Source organism: Marmota monax, unplaced genomic scaffold (assembly GCF_021218885.2).
Source record: "Marmota monax isolate L192 unplaced genomic scaffold, Marmota_monax_Labrador192_F-V1.1 WCK01_AAM20220418_F8-fsc00145, whole genome shotgun sequence".
Classification (NCBI taxonomy): domain Eukaryota; kingdom Metazoa; phylum Chordata; class Mammalia; order Rodentia; family Sciuridae; genus Marmota; species Marmota monax.
The window spans coordinates 4193427-4213324 of NW_026695201.1; the positions used below are offsets into that span (position 1 = coordinate 4193427).

The 19898-nt window shown below is 42.4% G+C and overlaps 1 protein-coding gene across 2 annotated transcripts in view; it reads right to left on the reverse strand.

The window, feature by feature from the left end:
* Window positions 1-18960, reverse strand: part of Cd244 (CD244 molecule) — a 30182-nt gene extending 11222 nt beyond the window's left edge. Inside the window, exons 1-5 of one of the 2 annotated variants that reach the window (XM_058574114.1) lie at window positions 18607-18960; window positions 4475-4810; window positions 4110-4385; window positions 2598-2702; window positions 2074-2141 (exon numbers count right to left, since the gene is read on the reverse strand). In XM_058574114.1, the coding sequence (XP_058430097.1) occupies window positions 2074-2141; window positions 2598-2702; window positions 4110-4385; window positions 4475-4810; window positions 18607-18667 (846 nt within the window). In that variant the 5' untranslated portion in view covers window positions 18668-18960. The remainder of the gene's footprint in view (window positions 1-2073; window positions 2142-2597; window positions 2703-4109; window positions 4386-4474; window positions 4811-18606) is intronic. The other variant, XM_046429056.2, reaches the window with a different exon arrangement.
* Between the last annotated feature and the right edge of the window lie 938 nt (window positions 18961-19898).

Sequence of the window (19898 nt, forward strand, 5' to 3'; positions counted from 1 at the left end):
GGGGAGCCAAAGAAGGTCAGCAGCATTCATCAGACAAGATGGAAGCTGAACTCCCCAGAAACAAAAAGCTAAGAGGAAGAGAAATGTCAAGTCATCTTTGGAGGCCAGAGAGTCATGGGCATGTGTCAAGAAACAGGAGTTGTTTGTTTGTTTTTTTCTCTCCTGTGGATGGTCTCCAAAGTGAGACCACATGAAACTTGGGATTTAGGCCTTCAAGCTGGGGTCTGGAGACAGGGATAGACCCCACAGAAGGCTGAGGTTGGGCAGAGAGGAACCTGAGTCAAAAGCAGTGTAACAAGCCTGAGTCTCCAACAGATTTCTTTTACTCTAAATGGTTATTTCCTCCTGTTTTTCTTATTTCTCTAAAGTCATCTTCATTTGGGGAGAGCGGGGAGGTAGGAGATAAATGGCTAAAGCTAGATGCATGTGCCCTTAGGAATTCGTACCTGAATCTGGAAGTAGTCAAACTATCTCCTCTTTAATTTTCACACCCCAATATTCCATTTTGAGGGCAAAGAAACAGGCGAGGGGAGCTGCCCTCATTCCCACTGAGGAAATAGACCTGAGGGAGGCTGCCTCACGAGGCCTCGTCTGTGTGGAGAGCGGAGGGATTCCTCATTGTTGCCTCCTCTAGCCAAGCACCAAAATTGGCAGTGGGAAATGGGGCCTTCCTCCCCACTCCCACCTGCTACCCACCAGTTCAGCAGGCACTGCCTGATCCATCAGAGCCTTTCCCCGGGCTTGTCACCACATCCTGCCTGTGGTACTGGGGGCATCTTCAACCCCCCTGCAGCTTCCTCTTTTACATCCCTGGATGACAGGAAGAGGTGGCCACCGCCCTGCTGAGAGCTGGTGAGAGAGGTTCCTGGGGGAGACACCCAGGGCTCATCAGTTTAAAATCAAGCTGATGACTCTCTCCAGCACCTCAGCCAGACTCGGGCCTCTTCTTTTCCAAAAGGCTGAGAACATAGATCAATGAGCCAGTTACAGAACTGTTATGCTTTGGCTGGTCACACTCCCCAGACCAGGGTGACAGTGAAAAGACCCACCCAAATAAGCTCTTAACTGCTAGAGAAACAGAATTTGTGGTCATGAAGTGGCACCCCCTTTCTCCACAGAAAAGCCCTCTTCACCATGGCTGATTTTAGGACTGTCAGAAAAAGAGTCCATTGTAGATAAACTTCCTATTTTCGTGTCACCCTGTTTTACTTGGCCACTGGCCGAGAAGATACCAGCACTCCAGGTGCTGGACACCCTCTTACTAGTTTTTCACAAACGTATCCAGTATAGTACTTTGAAGAAATGTGCAAACAAGGCCTCTGGCCTTGAGCTGGGCTTCACAGAGATGTCTACATTTTTAAGATAAGTTACAACTGGGCTCCATGGTAACAGCTGGCAGGGGAGGAAAGAAAGGGGAGAAGAAGCTCTCCCCTTCTCAGGTGTTGTCCTTGAAGGGTTAACTTGCCCAGAACAGTGAAAGAAAAAGCTGCTTTCATGTGAACTTCTGCAGACTGGGAACTTCTGAGCCCCTCCCCTTACATGCTGGGTATAAAACTCTGTATAAATCCCTGAACTCGGGGTTCAGGGGATTGATTGATTATAGCAAAAGCTGTGCCCCCTGAACCTGGCTGCAGCCAAATAGAACTGTTTCCTGCTGTCTTCGGTGCCTTGCGTCATTTGTCCCTGCAACAGTCAGAAACAATAAATACAGGAAGGTTTCCCTCCTCTTGGCACTCAGCCCATCTGGAGAGGCTGAGCAGCAATGAGAACACCGTGGTGCTGTCTGGGGAGGAAGGAGCAGCCTCTGCCCTCTGGATTTTCTTGTGCTTCATCCCTTCGCACCGCGCATGTCATGTCTGCCTCCCTTTCATTTTCTCTGCTTCCTTTGTTTTCCCTCATTTCCTGTCTGGCCAGAACTAAGAAACTGATGGAGAAAAGAAATGGGGGAGGGCTGAGGATAACTTTGAAAGGATCAATGTCCATTTCTCTTTGTCCCCCTGCTCTGAATGGCCATTCTCCAAAAAGCAACTTCCAGACCAACGGAGAGAGACCCCAACCCATAGAATGCCATACTTCATTCCTCCTCATCTGTGGGTTTTTGACATCTTCATAAATTGTCAGAGGTGTCTCTGGGCTGGTCTCTGTGGAAAGAGGTAAGCAAGGAACAGAGCTTCAGAAACGTCCAGAGGGCTTCCTGTCCAGCTCCCACTTTTGATGGTCCTACCTCTCCCCAAGATGGCCCAGACCTTAAGAACGGCTCTAGAAAAGAGGCGGATTAGTGCTCTTCCCACAATACCTAAAGAGCATGTGATGTGCCCATCCCTGACATACCTTCTCTATCAAGATGGGCAGACCCCAATCAAACCAGGCAACCTGCAGATAAGTCTGCACATTGAGGATCAGATGCAAACATCTGGCAGCCAACACAGAAAGAAGCCTTGCTGCCACTGGTTGCCCTCTCTCAACCACGTACACGCATCCCGACACTCCCGGAGGGAAGGGATACTATGCATCCAGGCACATCCCACTGAACACAGCACCCAGCCACTGAATCTGATGTATTGGGCCACAGCACCCCTCAAGGACCATCCACTTACGTGACTGCTTTCTCTTTCTCTTCCTCACACAGAAGCAAGTGAAAGTGACAATAAACAGTATGGCCAGAATAATGACAATCACCATAAAGGGCAGAATTCTGGATCCTGATAAATTTAAAAAAAAAATTTTTTTAAAAGGTGCAAGGACTGAACTCACTCCACCTCTTACTTCCCACCTGCCAGCTGTAGCAGCTGTTTCAAAACCCACTCTCCTCCCCAGTGTGGCTGGTCTCCTCCTGCCCTATGAATCCTGCACCAAGGTTGTCTCTCTGCTCAATTGGGTAACTTCCCATAAGTGATGCCAAGAGTTTGGACATTAATTTCTGACAGGTCTTGTCCAAATTGTAATTCTGTAGGCTCAGTGTTACGGATTTAACCCTCTGAGCTTCAAATTTTCTCACGCATTAAAAGGAGCTAAAGCTATCCACCTATAGGGGATCATCACACAATCTGATATATGGAAAGCATCTGGCACAGCAAATATTGTATCTATTCATTGTTTATAATTCAACAAATATTTATTGCACACCTACTATGCACCAGGCAAGTCTTCCATTTCACCTTCCTGCTATTCCTGCCTCCACTGCTCTTCCTCACCTGAACTTCAACATTGAACATTTGTGTTGCATGTGTTGCCTGATATATAATCCAGCCAACATGAGAAGGGAGAGGAATTAAGTGTTTCAGGGCCAACTGACTAGCTTTCCACAACATTATCTCACTAAATCATAACAGCAATCCTGTGAGGCACCCGTTATTGTTACCCACATTTTACCCTAGAGAACAATTGAAACTCACAGAGGCTAATGAATCTGCCTGAGATCACAGAGTTCGTTCATGTAAAGTGCAAAAACCAGTGTCCTTCTCACTACATAGTGCCTCCATCTTGTTTGTTTCTATTTTGCCCATAAGTACTTGGTTTTGTTGCCCCAATTTTGTTGAAGGTTTTTAAGAACAGAGACTGCATGGTTTGGGTTTGGGTTTGGGTTTTTTCCCATCACACCAATGCTGACTGGCACATTAAGTCTTTGTTTATCTAATAAAAACCGATGTAAACTCAGGTGATTCTCAGCATAAGCAATAAACCCAGATCTCCCCCCAGGCATCGTGTGATTCTCCTGACCCAAGGCACTATTGGACAGTGTTATTACCTCCTGGAGAGCTGCATGGTGAGCCACCACTCAAGAGGACAGAGCAGGTCTCCATATATCTTTCAGAGGAAGAAGATAATGGTCAGGAGCCATTGCAAGACTCACCAAACAACCATGCATTCCCTGTGTGTAGGGAAAACTTGCATCTCCAGAAGGATATGGAGTTAAAATCTTCCCAGACTAAGATAGGCCTGGGTTATAGAGACCATGTGCCTAGAGGCCAGGCCCTTGCTGAGGGAGGGCTAAATGACACTGGGGGAGGAAGCCCAGGAATGGCATATCCAAGTCTCCCTTGCATGTGAGCCTGGTCATGGGGTCCAACACCTTAAGCCTGTGTCATAGCCTAAAGTGCTCCACTTACTCAGGGGGACACGTAGACATCCCTGGGTGAGGTTGAGGGTTTGGCTTGCCCAACTGACAGGGTTGCTAACATTGCAGGTATATGTGTTCTGGTCATTGGGATCAACCGACACCTCCAGATATGTAAAGTTCCCAGACGTCGAGATCAATTCATTGTCTCTGTACCAAGTGTAGGTCACATTGCTGTCCCTGGAGACCAAGCAGGACAGCACCACTTGGCATTTCCTTTCTTCCAGGGCCTTCCACTGTTCCTGCAGGAGAGGCTGCTCAACATGATCTGGAAGCAGAGATTCTGATCAGAAAGGTGCTGGAAATACATGTCCTACAGGAATCGAGGGGACCGGGTGAGGAATCCTGGAGACTCACCAAATACGAAAACCTTGAAGTGGACCACGTTCACCTTTCCAGACTCATTGGTCACCTCCAGTTTATAATGACCACTGTCCTGTGGCTTAGCGGCCTTGATGAGAAGGGTTAAGTTCTCAAAGTTAAAATCAAGTGTATTGTTGAAATGTTTAAGAGCTAAATCTTCATACGTCGGAGTGGAATTATTCCTCCAAGTCAGTATCACATAAGTTTCTGGACATGAGAGTAGCTGCATCTTCCATTGAACAGAAGATATCTCCATCTGTGTATTAGAAGGCCGTAGAGGGAGGGGCCTTCCCGAGAGACCAACCACATCGTAAGTAGAATCTGGGGATCCTAGGAGAGAAAAACCAGGCTGACAGTGACAGAAAGAGTGTGAGGCCTGAGCAATGTGGGCAGTTGGAGGCAATCTCCCTTAAGCTAAGAGGATGGAATCATGTGTGAGGAGTCTGGAGTCAAAGAGAATCTGAAAATATACTTCCTTTATCTGCCTGTCCTTCTTCCCAAGCTCTGTCCTCTAGTCTGAAGGAACCCACAAACCAATAACCATAGTTAGGATCTCTCAAGTACTTACCATGTGACAGGCAGATTTCAAACATTTACATGTTTTAACTACTTAATTTCACAGGAACCCCTGTGAAGGTCTTATCCTTATTTTATGGGTGAGAAAACTAAGTTAGAAAGCACTCAAGTAACACAGTGAGAATGATGAGCTCGAAATCCAGCTGCTTTGTCTTAGGGGATGAGTTTTTAACCAAGATGCTATAAACACCGTGTCTGATGGGACTGCCTTCCAGAAGCTTTGAAGCAACCACTAGTGATGACAATGGCCAGACCTAGTGAGACAAACCCTCCAAGCTGCTCCTCTTCTGTCCTCTTATAGAGTTGAATTCATCATCCTCTCTTACAGCACCTGGCACGTTGGTTTGTGGGCTTTACTCATTGACATTTACCAATCTTTGACCAGAAACTATCCACAAAGATCACTCCCTAAAATTAGAACAATTAGAAAAACAAAAATAAAATTATACTTCCCAAGTATACCACAGAAGCTGAGTACTGTCAGTGAAGAAAAGCACAAATTCCTATGGCCATTTTTTGGCAGGGAAGCTACGTGGCACAGCCCATTGCATGAAGGAAATACGAGAGTCAGTCGGCCTGGATTGGAGAGAGTCAGGGAGAATTTAAAGTAGAAAACAGGATCTGGGGATAGTTACACAAATGGCTCTGTTAAAATGAGGCCAAGGGAGGCAAAGCAAGATGGTACTTAAATAAGATCCTCGAGTGATCATCTCCCCACGGGGCATAGCAAGTTGAAGAGCTATTCTTCCACCAAACTACCTTCACAAGAGCTCAGGAAATGAGGTGAGAGAACATAGTCCTGCTTATGATGAAATGAAAGAAGTATTGAAAAAGGCAGAAAAGAATGAGAAGCCCATGTCACCCCTTCCCCAATTCCAAGCAGTCCAGTGTGGAGAGAGACTCCACCTGCTTGAGATTGTGAGCAAGTTTAGGTCATGCATTACACTTGAAAACTACTGCTGGACAGAATCCCAAGACCCCTACCACCAGGCCAATACCCACCAATTGAGTAGGCACCTGCATACCTATTCCAACCTTAGGAGGCAGTGTGGGAAGCAAGACTCCACCTGCTGGGAACAGGGCACAAATCTAGCATGGGACTTGGTCTTGGAGTTCAGTACCAGATCTGCAGCAGTAAGAGCAGCATCCGGTAGAAAGTGAATGCCCCAAATGCAGGCCAGAGCTCACAGATGGAGAGTTTAGCCAGTCCCAGCATCAGGTACAGACCCATGCACCAGTGGGACAGGATCCCACATCACCACCTACATCACCACCAGCTGTGGCCTGGGCCTTGATGCAACCCTGAGGCCATGCAGAACTTTGAGGCTGTGACACTCAAGCATGTTAAAGGTTATCATCAGTCTAGGTGGTCAAGGAACTGCCTTCACCAAATCTTGGGCAGCTCTGTCCTCTAGTCTGAAGGAACCCACAAACTAATAACCATAGTTAGGATCTCTCAAGTACTTACCATGTGACAGGCAGATTTCAAACATTTACATGTTTTAACTACTTAATTTCACAAGTAGTTAAAACACAGGGGGACACGTGGTCATTATAAACTGGAGGTGACCAGTGACCAGTGACTGAGGCCGGACAGGGTGGTAAGCAGAGAAATTTGCCCTGGAACTTAGTGGGGGGCTGGTGAAGCCCATTGGGCAGATCCTCAAAGACCCCACCCACACGTTTACCTGTAGATGAAGCCTCTAGAATAGCTCTAGTGCTGGTGAAGACATGTGGCCCCAGTCTATTGGCTTCTATTCCAGCTAGCATCAGCTGGGCCTAATGGCAGCCATGAGTCTAACTCAGCAATAGGTAGCCCCCAGCAATGTAAGCTACCACAGTGTTCTGATCTTGGTGGGCTATGAGCACTAGGTGTGACACAACTTGATGGCATCAGTGGTCACAGGCATGCCATAGGAAACTAGTGCTGGTCCATCCATGGTAATTCTGACCAGAGCCAGGAAAAATTCTTCAGGACCTGACCACAGGTGGGCAACTGTGGATGTGTCCTTGGGCCTACCCTAGGCCCAGGAGAGGATTGTAGGATAACCACTCTCTCTAAATACTCCCCTGGTCTGTTCTGAACAGCACACCAGCAGTGCATTTGGGATACACTAGGCCTGGACACCCATTATTACTGAAACTGTGACAATTTACCAACAGCAGACTCCCAGCAAACCTGGACCTGCATGTCATCCAGTATTGGAATAGTAGAAGTGACTACAGGCGCAAAGAAAATAAGCAGCCTACTTAGAATTTCTGAAAAGACAGGCACAAACAACCAGATTGGGAAGACCAGAATAAATACCTAATGCTCAGATAATGCCCAGACAATGCCCAGATAATGTCATATGCCGATAAGCATAAAGGCTTTCAGAAAATGATGACCTCCCCTGATACTCAAAATAAGATGTCAGAAACTGACAGGTGGCAATCAGTATGGGAGAATGATCAGATGGACAACTTATAACAGCTGTTTTAAAGAAACTTGAAGAAAACATAAAAAAACATGTCAATATTCTAACAGAGAAATTGAAAAAGGAGTAGAAGCAACTGTTCTTAGTCCAGTTAGTGAAACAAAGTTAATTTTAAGATAAAGAAACTAGCAAACCTTTTTCTAGACTAAGAAAAAGAGAGGAAAAACTCAAGTAAATGAAAGCAGAGATGAAAAAGAAGAGATTATAATTGACACCACAGAGATACAAAGAATTCTTAAGAGATTTTTATGAACAAATTGTCAACAAATTGGATAATCTAGAAAAAAATGGAAAAATTCTTAAGAAACATAGGCCCCATCAATATTAAGTCATGAAGAAACAAGAAACATGAACAGAACAATAAGAAGTAATGATATTGAATCCATAATTAAAAGTCTCCCATAAAAAAATGGAAAAGCCCAGTGGGGCTGGGTATGGAGAGTACGTGTCTAGCATGCATTAGGCCCTGAGTTGGATTCAAAGCAAGCAAAAAAAAAAAAAAAAGAAAGAAAAGCCAAAGATCAGAGCTTCACTGATAAATTCTATCAACGATTTAAAGAAGAATTAATATCAATTCTCAAGTTACTCCAAAAAATAGAAGAGGAAGGAATTCTTCCAAAAGCATTTGATGAGTTCAGCCTTATCCTGATACCAATACTAGATAAGGGCACAATAAAGAAAAAAAAACTACAGGCCAATATCCTCTGTGAACATCAATGCAAAAATTCTCGACAAAATACCAACAAATCAGCTAGGGATGTAGCTCAGTAGTAAAGTGCTTTCTTACCATGCACAAGGTTCTGGGTTTGATCACCGAACACCCCCGACACACCCACACATACACCCCTAGAAATCTGAATCCAAAAGCATATTTAAAAGATTATTCATCATGGGTCTGGGGCTGTAGCTCAGTGGCAGAGCGCTTGCCTAGCATGAGTGAGGCACTGGGTTTGATCCTTAGCAAAAAAAAACACTAAACAAACAATGGCATGCTGTCTATCTACAATTATAAAACAAACATTTAAAAAAAAAAGATTATTTATCACAATCAAGTGGGATTCATCCCAGGAATGCAAGAATGATTCAATGTATGCAAATCAATAAATATGATACACCACATCAACACAATAAAAGACAAAAACCACATGAGCATCTCAATGGATTCAAAAAAGGCATTTGATAAAATTTAATGTCCCTTCATAAAAAGGCTGAATAAATTAGGTAGAGAGAACATACCTCAATGTAATAAAAGCCATTTATGAAAGCCATCAGCTAAAATTATACTGAGTGGGGGGCAATCTGAAAGTTTTCTAAGATCTGGAACATAACAAGGATGCCCATTTTCACTACTTTGACACAACATAATCCTAGCCGGAGAAATCAAGCAAGAGAAAAAAATAAAGAACATTTAAATTGGAAAAGAGGAAGATGAATTGTCACTATTTGCTGATATGATCTTCCATATAGCAAACCCCTAAAACTCAAGAAAACAAAAACTACTAAAGCTGATAAATGAATTCAGCAAAGTTACAGGATATCAGAAATCAATATACAAAAATCAGTAGTATTGCTCTATATAGCAAATTATCTGAAATAGAAATCAAGAAAGTAATTTCAGTTATAATACCTACAAAAAAAAAACCTGGAATAAATTTAATCAAAGATGTGAAGGATCTCTATGATGAAAATTATAAAACATTGATGAAAAAAATTAAAGAGGACATTTTAAAAAGTGGAAGAACATCCTGTGTCCATGTATAAGAAGAATCAATATTGTTAAAATGTCCATATTCCTTCCCCTAAGTGATCTACAGAAGCAATACGATTCCTTTCAAAATACCAGACTTTCCACAGAACTCGAAAAAATAATCCTAAAATTTAGATAGAAAAACACATATACACACACTTGAATAGCCAAAGCCATCTTGTATAAAAATAATAAAGCAGTAGGTATTCATTATCTGACTTTAAAACACTAAAAAGCTGTAAGAATCAAAAAAGCATGGTATTCATGGTATAGAAAACCTAGAAGTAAGCCCATGCACCTACGGCCAACTGATTTTTGACAAAAGTGCTAAGATCATGCTTTGAAGAAGAATATGCTCTACAGCACGATAGGCTAACTGTGGTCAACGATGATTATTTGAATATTTCAAAACAGTTTCTGAAAAATCACATCCCAGTATCTCTTATGAACAAATATGCAAACTGAATATTCTTAAACTGAATCCAGCAGTACATCAAAAATAACATATTCTGAATAATAGAGGTTTATCTCAAGTGTTCAAATTTATTAACATTTTAAATTCATGAATATAATTCACCACATTAATTCACCACACATTCACCATAGTAACAAAATAAATGAGAAAAATAAAAGTATTTTCTCAATAGGTGCAGAAGAGGAATTTACTAACATTCAGCAGAAGTTCATGATTTTTAAATTCAATTTAAAATTTTTAACTGAAACATAAGACACCAAAATTTTACATATTAATGGAGTACCATGTGATGTTCCAATACATGTTTAAATCAAGTTAAATATCTGTCTCTTTTGACATTCATCATTTCTTTATGGTAAAAACCCTTATTCATAATTATTTTTAAATTTTTCAACCAATCGTAGGAAACTTTTTTAATCTGATAAAGTTTAGAAGCCAATAAAATGCTTTTCCACTAAGTTCAGGAACAAGACAAGGATTCTATAATCACCTCTTTGAATCAACATCCTACTGGAGGTCATGGCTAATTCAATAAAACAAGAAAAATAAATGAAAGAAATAAAAATTGGAAATGAATATATAAAACTGTGAGTATTCATGATGATATAATTGTGTATGTAGGAAACACAGAGGAATATATGAAAAAACAGTTAAATTTATAAACCAGTTTAGAAAGGTGGCTATATATAAGGTCAATATATAAAAAAAATCATTTGTATTTCTATATATAACTGCAAACACCTAAGAAATCAAATTTGAAAACAATATAATTAAAACACTACAAAAAATTAAAATACCTAGAAAAATTCAACAAGAAATATTTATTACCTAGATACCCAAGGTAACAAAAGATATCTGAGAAAGACGTAAAGAGCGAAATAAAGGGAGGGAAATAACGTGGATTTTTAACTGGAAGACTTATATTGTTTTTGTTTGTTTGTTTTGTTTTGTTTAGCTGTAGTTGGACACAATATCTTTATTTTATTTATTTATTTTTATGTGGTGCTGAGGATCAAACCCAGGGCCTCACACGTGCTAGGCGAGTGTTCTACCGCTGAGCCACAATCCCAGCCCAAGACTTATATTGTTGAGATGTCAGTTCTCCCTAAACTAAACTACAGATTCAATGGAATTCCAAGAAAAAATCTAGAAAGTTACTTTTGCAGAAATTGGTAAATTAAATCTAAAATCTATGTAAAAGTGCAAAAGATCGAGTGTCCCTGAATTCAATCCCTGGTACCCCCAACAACAACAAAGAATGTTCGTGGGGCTGGGGATGTGGCTCAAGTGGTAAACGCGCTCGCCTGGCATGCACAGGGCGCTGGGTTCGATCCTCAGCACCACATAAAAATAAAAAAATAAAGATGTTGTGTCCACTGAAAACTGAAAAATAAATGTTTAAAAAAAGTTCTCTCTCTCTCTCTCTCTCTCTCTCTCTCTTTAAAAAAAAAAGAATGTTCGTAATGACTTTATTCATAATAATTCAAAATGAGAAACAATCCAAATATCTGTCATTGGAAGATTAATAAAGAGATCATTCCATATACTGATAAGGCAGTATTGCACAGCAATGAAAAAGAATAAACTATTTTGAGGCAACATTGTGAACGGATTTCATCTGAATGATGATTAGTAAGAAAGCCAGGCACAAAAGAATTCCTAGTGAATTATTCCATTTATAGTGACATTTAAAATTAGGAAAAGCTAATCTATAGTGAGCAAGTTTAGAATGTTGGTTACTTTGGAGTTATTGCCAACTTAGAGGGAAAGAATCCTGCTGGGTGCTAGAAATATTTTACATCTCAATGTGGATAGTGGTCATGTGTGCATACGTATAGAAAAGTTCTTTAAGCAATTCATTTAAATTTTGTGCACAACACTGTATATTTTGATACAAAAAAAATAAAAAGGAATATCGGCCACCTCTCATAAAGTAGTTTTGACCATTAAATTCAGACATACTTTGATAAAAGCAAAGTGTGATGCTGTTTGTCACTGTGGAAACACTGCCACAGCAAGAGCAGAGACAGACGGGAGCTCCCCATGCATCTATTAGCTAAACCCATCTCTTAGATAATATCAGAAAAGTCTTCCTGAAGCTGTTGCTAAAATGGCAGACAGAAATCAGTAGATCAGAAGACCAACTTCTTACAACAGACAAGAAAGTACACCAGGCAAATTTACAGATTAATAAGGAAAATGCTCAGTGTTCAATGAATATTGGACTCACTACGTGTCAGGCTCTAGGACAGAATTTCTTAACCTTGGCTCTTGACATTTAGGGCCCAATAAGTCTTCACTGTGCTCTGTGTCGTAAGGATGTTTAATAGCATTCCTGTCCTCTACCCACTAGGCTCTAGTAGAACCCTTTCCCTGTTGCCAAATATCCCCTGGGGTTGGGGAACTGTCCCAGTTGAGAATCCCTGCCCTGGGCATTAGGGCATAGGGGTGAGCAAGATAAACAAAGTCCCTGCTGTCATGGAGTTTACATGCTCATGTGAGCACACACCATAAATAAGTGAAAAATAAGAAGGATTCTTTCAGAGAGGCATAAGTGCCTTGCATAGAGTTTTTAAAGGTCACAAAACAGAGTAAGAAGTGTGGGAATTTCTTTAGACTCAAGGATGAAAAGACCTTCCTAAGGAGCTGGACATGTGGACTGAGAAAGACATGAAGGTTCCAGTCAGGGGAGGAGCTAGAGGAAAAGCATTTCATGTAGGTGGATCAGCCCTTTAAGATCCTCCGTGGCCAGAGGATAAAGCATAAGGTCCAAACCTTACGCAGAGTGTTAAGAGTAGAAGAAGTAAGAATAAGAGGTTTGGTGATTTTCAGCATTTGCAAAGAAATAAAGTATCATAAAACTTCCTCTCCCAGAAACAGGACATCACCTCTACAGGCTATGGAAAAGGTAAAATAAAGCAACAAAAATTACTTTTCAAACATATTATTTAATGAGTATTTTTATTTATTTGGGGGATTTTATTAATTTCTTTTTTTTAACCAAATTGCCTTTAAGAAACTAACCCAGGCAACCCAGGTACCATTAACAGAATGGCACCCAGAAAGATGTTCCTTATAGATAACCAGCAAATGGTAAAGGAGAAGGAGACGGACACCCAACACTGGTTAATTGGCAGTAGCAATGTCAGCAACACGCCAGGTCAAGAGTAAGGCCCGACAGAAAGGGAGCCATCCTGATGGATATACATTGCATGAGCAGGCTCCAGGATAAATGATTGGATGTCCATATCTCCATTCCATCTAATGCATTCATGGTCTGAGACTACAGATGGATCCTGAGTATTTCACAGGAAGAGACACCAAGAGCAAGACAAGCCAAGTCTACAGGCTCAAGTACAGAAGCCAGAAATGCTTGCTACAAAATCAAAATCCATAGGGCAGGGCAGGATTTTAAGTAAGAAATAGAAGCCAAATCACAACAGGAGAGGAGAAGAACCGACCAGAAGCCATGTAAGGTTAACAGCCAAGAACTGTGACCAGCCAGCATCGTTGGAGCACACATGAGTACATCGTGTTGGCTCAAAGGTGGAGCCAAAATTCAACCAATGCACATCAGCAAGCCTATCTGTGTCGCTCAGAGCTGGCATCTGTTGTTGCTCATGCCACACCTATAGGCAGATATCTCTGGCACACTCCTATTTTAAAGACTAGGGTTATTAAGGGCACAAAGTCAAGACATAAAGGAAATGTTTTAATCCTTGATTTAATGTCCTTATAATCCAAAACAGCCAACTGAGATGTGCTGTGAGATGCGCCTTGAAGGTGTGCCCAAGGTGTGATAATGGCATAAAGGGTTAGCGTGTCTTCCTCTGTTCTGGGGCATTAGGAGTGGCTGCTCCGAGGAGGTGTCTAGGAGTCACCATTGAAAGAGATTCAAGGCCTGCCTGGTGGATGGAGAAAGGAATCGGGAAGAGGATCTTACAGGCAGAGCAGCAGCGGGGAGGAAAGACACTCATGCTCTGTCAATTATTGGTCTGGTTAAGAAGGGGCAAATCTCTCTCCAGCAGGTTTGGAAAGTGGAGTGATGAAAATATGAGTTTAATTTTTAGGTTTTGGGTGGTTTTATTTTATTTTTACCTTTATAAATTTGCAAGAGAGAGAACAAATATTAAAAGGTGCTTAATATATAAATCTATAAAAATAATCATAAAGTATACTTCTATATTACCAACAGCACTAAAACATAGAGTATTTCATAGAAAAATGTAGTTCTCGGGCTGGGGCTGTAGCTCAGTGGCAGAGCGCTCACCTAGCATGTGCGAGGCCCTGGGTTTGATCCTCAGCACCACAAAAAAATAAATAAAATAAAGGTATTGTGTACAACTACAACTAAAAAATAAATATTAAAAAAATGTAGTTCTCCACTATCACAAAACTAAATATGGATTATACATGGAAATGGTTAAGTTATTAATTAGACTGTTAAATACTTAAAGAATTGAGTTTGTAAACCAGAGTCCTAATGATATACTGCCTTGGAGCTCATTTTTTTATTATATCATTTTTTTATATACTATTGAATTAGTTTACACACACCAGATGGGTTTTTTCGGCAAATAAAAAAGGACCTAGGACGATCATGTTGGTGTCATGTTGGTTTGGTCTTTCTTTCTTTTTCTCTTTATTCTTTCTTTTTTTAATACTGGGACTTAAACCCAGAGGCACTTTCCCACTGAGCTATACACCCAGTCCTTTTTTTATTTTTTATTGTGAGATAGAATCTCACTAAGGTACAGAGGCTGGCTTTGAACTTGCAGTTGGTTTGGTTTGACCAGGGACAGGACAAGAGCCCCCTTCCCCTGAGCAGAGGCAAATGTGGCAGTTTACAGGAGTAGATGAGGTAGGCTAATATTGGGGAATCCTTGTTGGGGCTGGAGGTACGAATCCCTAATTTATGATCCTGTTTTCTGAGAGAAGAAGGTGGTCAGCAGATAGAGGCTATGATGGTGAACGTGGGCCCTGAAAAGATGGTAAAGGCTTGGAATCACCTTTTGGGGAATGGAAGAAGCCATGGATTAGAAACAAGAATTCCGGGACCTTGAGAGCACAGCTCAGGTTGGAGACTGTGACTCCATATCTGCTCTTTGATATTGAACTTCTTCCTGAAGCTCTCCACAATCCAGCATAGGAATAAGAAAGATGGCTGGACTGAGCTTCTGTGAATGGACTAGAAGGTGAAGGGGGGCCAGAATGGCAGATGTTATGAAAAGGAAAGTGTCAGAACTCATGTAAAAAAACACCTCAGCCCCTGTCCCAGAGAGGTGTACATGCCAAGTGAGGACACAGGAAATACCAGTAGGAAAAGATAACTCTAAGACAAGTTCTCATGTGTCTGAAGGGAAGGATAACGGGAGCCAGCATTGAGTGTCAGTTGTTCATGGTCGAGAAGGTCTCAGGGCCACAGCCACTGCCGTTGCTACTGCTCAGCAGCCTTGGGGGGCCTTTTCCGGTGGCTAGGAAAGGAAGAGTTAAAATAGAAACTCTGCAGAGAAAGGGCAGGGGACCCAGGTGATGAACTCCGGAAGAAGTGGCCTCAAATATAGAGGACTGTCAAGGAGACCATCTGACTCGCAGGGAGTCCCATTCGGCCCTGCAGCCTGATTCAAGCTGGAACCAACATCAGCGCAGCTTCCTACAACCTGGACCTGCTGAGCAGAGGAAGATGTGAGGCCTGAGGCCCCCAGAGAAAAAGCAAAGGAAGGTCTCAGAGAGAATATAGCTTCCACCAGCCAACACGAGGATGTTGAGGTTTTCTCAGCTTGAGCCTGTGCTACTAGGCTTGGGGGAGAGGAAACAGAGGTGGTCCCTGCTGTGGTCTAAGTGAATAGAGCCCAGTGAGATCCCCAAAGTGCAGGGCTGGGACAGCCCTAGTCAAGCCAAACTCAAAATCACAAAGTATCCTCCACAGCCTGCAGCCCGCTTCTCTCTTCCTCTCAACTTAGCTTCAGACTGACCATATAACTGCTCTTCTCAGGCAAAGGAACTCCCTCCCCTCTATCAAAATGGGCCTAGCCCAGGGCCCCGATAACTGAATTGTCTCCTCTATGATAGAGAACTATCTTTCTCCAAGGTAACTATTGCGTTTGCCTTCCAAACCCTGTGTTTTCTTTGCTTTTGTTTAGTATTCCTCTGCTTAGATTGTTCTACTTTGTTCTTAACACCTAGACACTCTTCCCCCAAGGCCAATCCCTGGGGTCCCTATCTGAAGGACTCACCATCTTCTCAGCTGCCATTTCACTCAGAAGGGATCCTGCCTGTCAGAGACACTTAGCATTTTCTATCTTCCTGTATAGCTGTTATTGTGCACACCTATTTTCCTCTGTCTGAAAGAAATTCTTATGGGTAGAATTAACATGTTTCTTCTGTTTCCTCACAAAAGCTTGCACAATTCTTGGAGCATTGTTAGAGCTTCATGAATCTGTTTAATTCATTCAAGAGTGACTCTCACCAGGCACAGTGATACACACCTGAAATCCCAATGGATTGGAAGGCTGAGGCAGGAGAATCGAGTGTTCAAAGCCAGCCTCAACAACTTAGCAAGACCCTGTCCCTAAAAAAATATATAAAAAGACTGGGGATGTAGCTCAGTGGTTGCCCCATGTTCAATCCCCAGTACCAAAAAAAAAAAAAAAAAAAAAAGTGACTCTTCATTTAACTCCCCAAAGTGACTGTAATATAGGAATTTCACACAGAATATTAGGAAGGCCTTATAGGCACCACATCCCTGCAATTTCACTCCCCACTCACAGGCCCTCAGAATAAAGAAACAGTAGCCCTCAAGTAACATGAAATCCCCACACACAGCTTGATTTAACCACTTTAGAAAATAGTGTGACAGCATTTGCTGTGTGGTAAGTATGTTCCCATACCCCACAATTCTACCCTGGAAATATACCCAACAGACATGCCTGTATAAAAAGCTTGTAGCAGCATCATTATATAGCAAAAAAAAATGGAAACAACCCAAATGCTCATCAATGATAGAATGGATAAACTATGATACAGTCATATAATGAAACACTATGCCACCATGAAAATGATCAGTTACAACATAGAGAATTTCACAAGATATTGACCAAAAGAAGCTAGGCATGAGAATGCATACCAAGTGATTTCACTTATAGCTGGGTAAAACTAACCTATGATGTTAAAAGTCAGAACAGTGGTTTTATTTGTAGAAGAGGAAGTAGGTAATAGAAAGAACACATGATAGTTCCAAGGGTATGTCCATTTAACAATAACTCCCTGAGATGTACATTTATAATTTTTGTGCTTTTCTGTACATATCTTGCACCCTAATAGGAAAGGTTTCTGTAGAGATTGGTGGCACGTCCTATAATTCCAACCAATTGAGAGGCTAAGGCAGGAGGATCACAAGTTCGAGGCCAGCCTGGGCAACTTAGTGAGATCCTGTCTCAAAATAAAAATAAAAAGGGCTAGGAGTACATCTCAGTGGTAGAGATCCCCTGGGTTCAATCCCCACTACTGTAAAAATAAATAAATAATGGGTTTGTTTATAAAGACAATAGCCAGGTTACCCCTACAGTGATTTCTACAGCTGAATTCCCTTCAGGATAGTGCTGCAGCCAGGTTTCTATGTCTTCTAATCTCTCTTCTAGCTATTTGCATCATTCTTACTTTGAAAGGAGGTGCGTCAAGGAAGAGATAACTAAAAATGACTCCAGCCTTCTACAGCCGACCTGGATCCCAAACAGAACAGCCCCAATTAGAGAGCACTCCTTTAGAAGGGAAAGTTTTCACATGATCTACATAAATAGCTGGCAATCCTCAGAGATAACTGGAAAGACACTATCCCTACTCTTTTTTCTCCAGCATATCTTCTCACCCTATACCCAAAGTACCTCAGGATTCACAGTCTCCATCCCATCCCTTCAGATTTCCTTAGAATGAACAACTAAAACTTAAATTTAGGGACCAAATGAATGTTAGGGCCCAGGCTCACTCCTGTGGGCAGTGATTTGAAGGTTCCTGCTCCCCTACATATCTGACCCCAAAATCATTCCAGTCTGCCTCTAAGATGCCTGTAAATAATTCACGTATTCACTCAATAAACATGCTTTGAGCACCTACTAAATTGGGCCCCATGCTCTGCCCTGATCACAGCTGTAATTTTTCTATTCATTCTGGTGACAGAATGTAGATTCCATGAACAAAGGAGCTATGGACTTATTGAGCACTGAATTCTCAATGCCTAGCCCAGAGGCTGGTACAGAGCCACTCAAAATGTACTCAAGGAAGGAAGGGGAATAGAGAGGGTGCTGTTGTCATGGAAATAAATATTTATTGAAGGTCTTGCTTGTGTCTAGATGGTGAGGGTACGGCATGAACAATGCACAAAATCCCCTGATCTCAAGTTTTGCATCCTACCAGGCTGAATAAATAAGTAAACAGTGTAGTCTATAAGATGGAGATGGGAATTATGGAGAAAAATTAAGCGGAGCAAGAGATAAGGGGTTGCAATATAGTATCATGGATGAGGAAGGCCTCATCAAGAAGACAGTATTTGAGCAAAAGCATGAGAAAAAGGAACAAGTTCAGGGCCAAAGAGGAAGCAGCATACCAGAAAGAGAAAGTTGTGGATACAGAGCCTTCGCAAAAGTTTTCCTAAGATTTCCCTTTCTCACAAAGCAAAAGCCATGCATTTTCCAATGACCTAGGTGACCTATGTGATCGGGGCCACCTCCCCTTCCTCTCTCTCTTGCTCACCTCATTCCAGGTGATCACATAAGGTCTGGATTCTAATCTCCCAAAAGGACACAGCCCCGAGTCTATGGCAGCCCTCACCCCATGTCAAGCTGAGGATCCTTACCTTGGCCGTGATGCCCCTTGAGGAGCAAGAGATGCAGGAGGGTGACAGCTAGCCCCAACATCCCCAAAGGGGCCCCTCGCTCCCTCCGACACTCAGCTGTGCACGGGCTTCACTGTCACCAGTCAGCAGGAGAAGGAAGGGGAGAAGTGCCTGGCTGCCTGTCCAGCCACAATTTCCTCAACTCAAGGCTGTTCGCTTCTGCTGTGAGTTGATGAAGCCACTGAAAAAGTCCCAGCCCCCAGATCTGCTCTGAAAGTTCCCACAAGCTAAGCTCGCGAAGTTTGCCTCAAATGGGCAGGTGCTCAGAGTTTGCTGTGACTCACAAAACCAGTTTCAAAATCTTATCCCTTGCTCTGCTCCAGTCCAGCCGCTTCATTCAAAAGGCAGAGGCCCCGGAAATGTCCCTTCATCCTAGTGGCGGTATGCAGAGACCAACAGGGGGCCCGAACAGCCATCATCCCAGCCTGTGCCAGTCCAACAGATATTGTGGAGATGAAGGGGAAAGGTTTGGGGGAGGATGTGGGCTGAGCAGCAGAGCCCTGGATAACTTGAAGGAGAGAAGGAGTAGCTGGGGTGACACAGGACAGGACCTAAGCTTTGGGGACAAAAGAAAAATCTGACAGGCTCAGGGATCCTATGTAGTTTGATACCCAAGTTTAAGAACATGCAAATTATATTTGTTTCAGAAAAATCTGCTTTTGCTCCAAGTGTCCCATCAATACCTCTGTATTCCTTCCCTTTCTCTTTCTCTACTTTCCTCTAGTAGTTCTTTCTTCTTCCTCTTGCTTTCCCTGGAAGCACCTGGACTTATTTTTATTCCCCTCCCCATCCCCATAGTGATTCCAGCCTCCACAAGACCAGGCATCTTTGGATTTTGGGGGGCTTTTATGGAGAGATGGGGACAGTGATATCCTATCTCCCCCTTAGGGTTTGCTTCAAGGCCATACTCTAAGATTAATGCCCCTTTTCTTCTTCCTTCCCCTTAGAAACAAACCCGTTCAGTCCTCCCCCTCCCCAAGTCCTCTTTCTATTTTTTTTTTTCATCCTTTGATTCTTTTCCAGTCGCCCTGTTGGAAGCTGGGCAGAGGGGAGGCAGACTGAGACCCTCCGTTGCCAATGGAAGCAGCCATGGTGCTCTGGACAGAGCACTGGATTTGGAATAAAAAATTTGGACTTGAGGCTCAGTTCTGCATTTACACCTGTGTGATATTAGCCCACTTACTTTCTGGGTCTTCAGAATCACCATATTTGGTTCTCCTTCTTCACAAAATGGTTTTCAGCATTAAATTAAC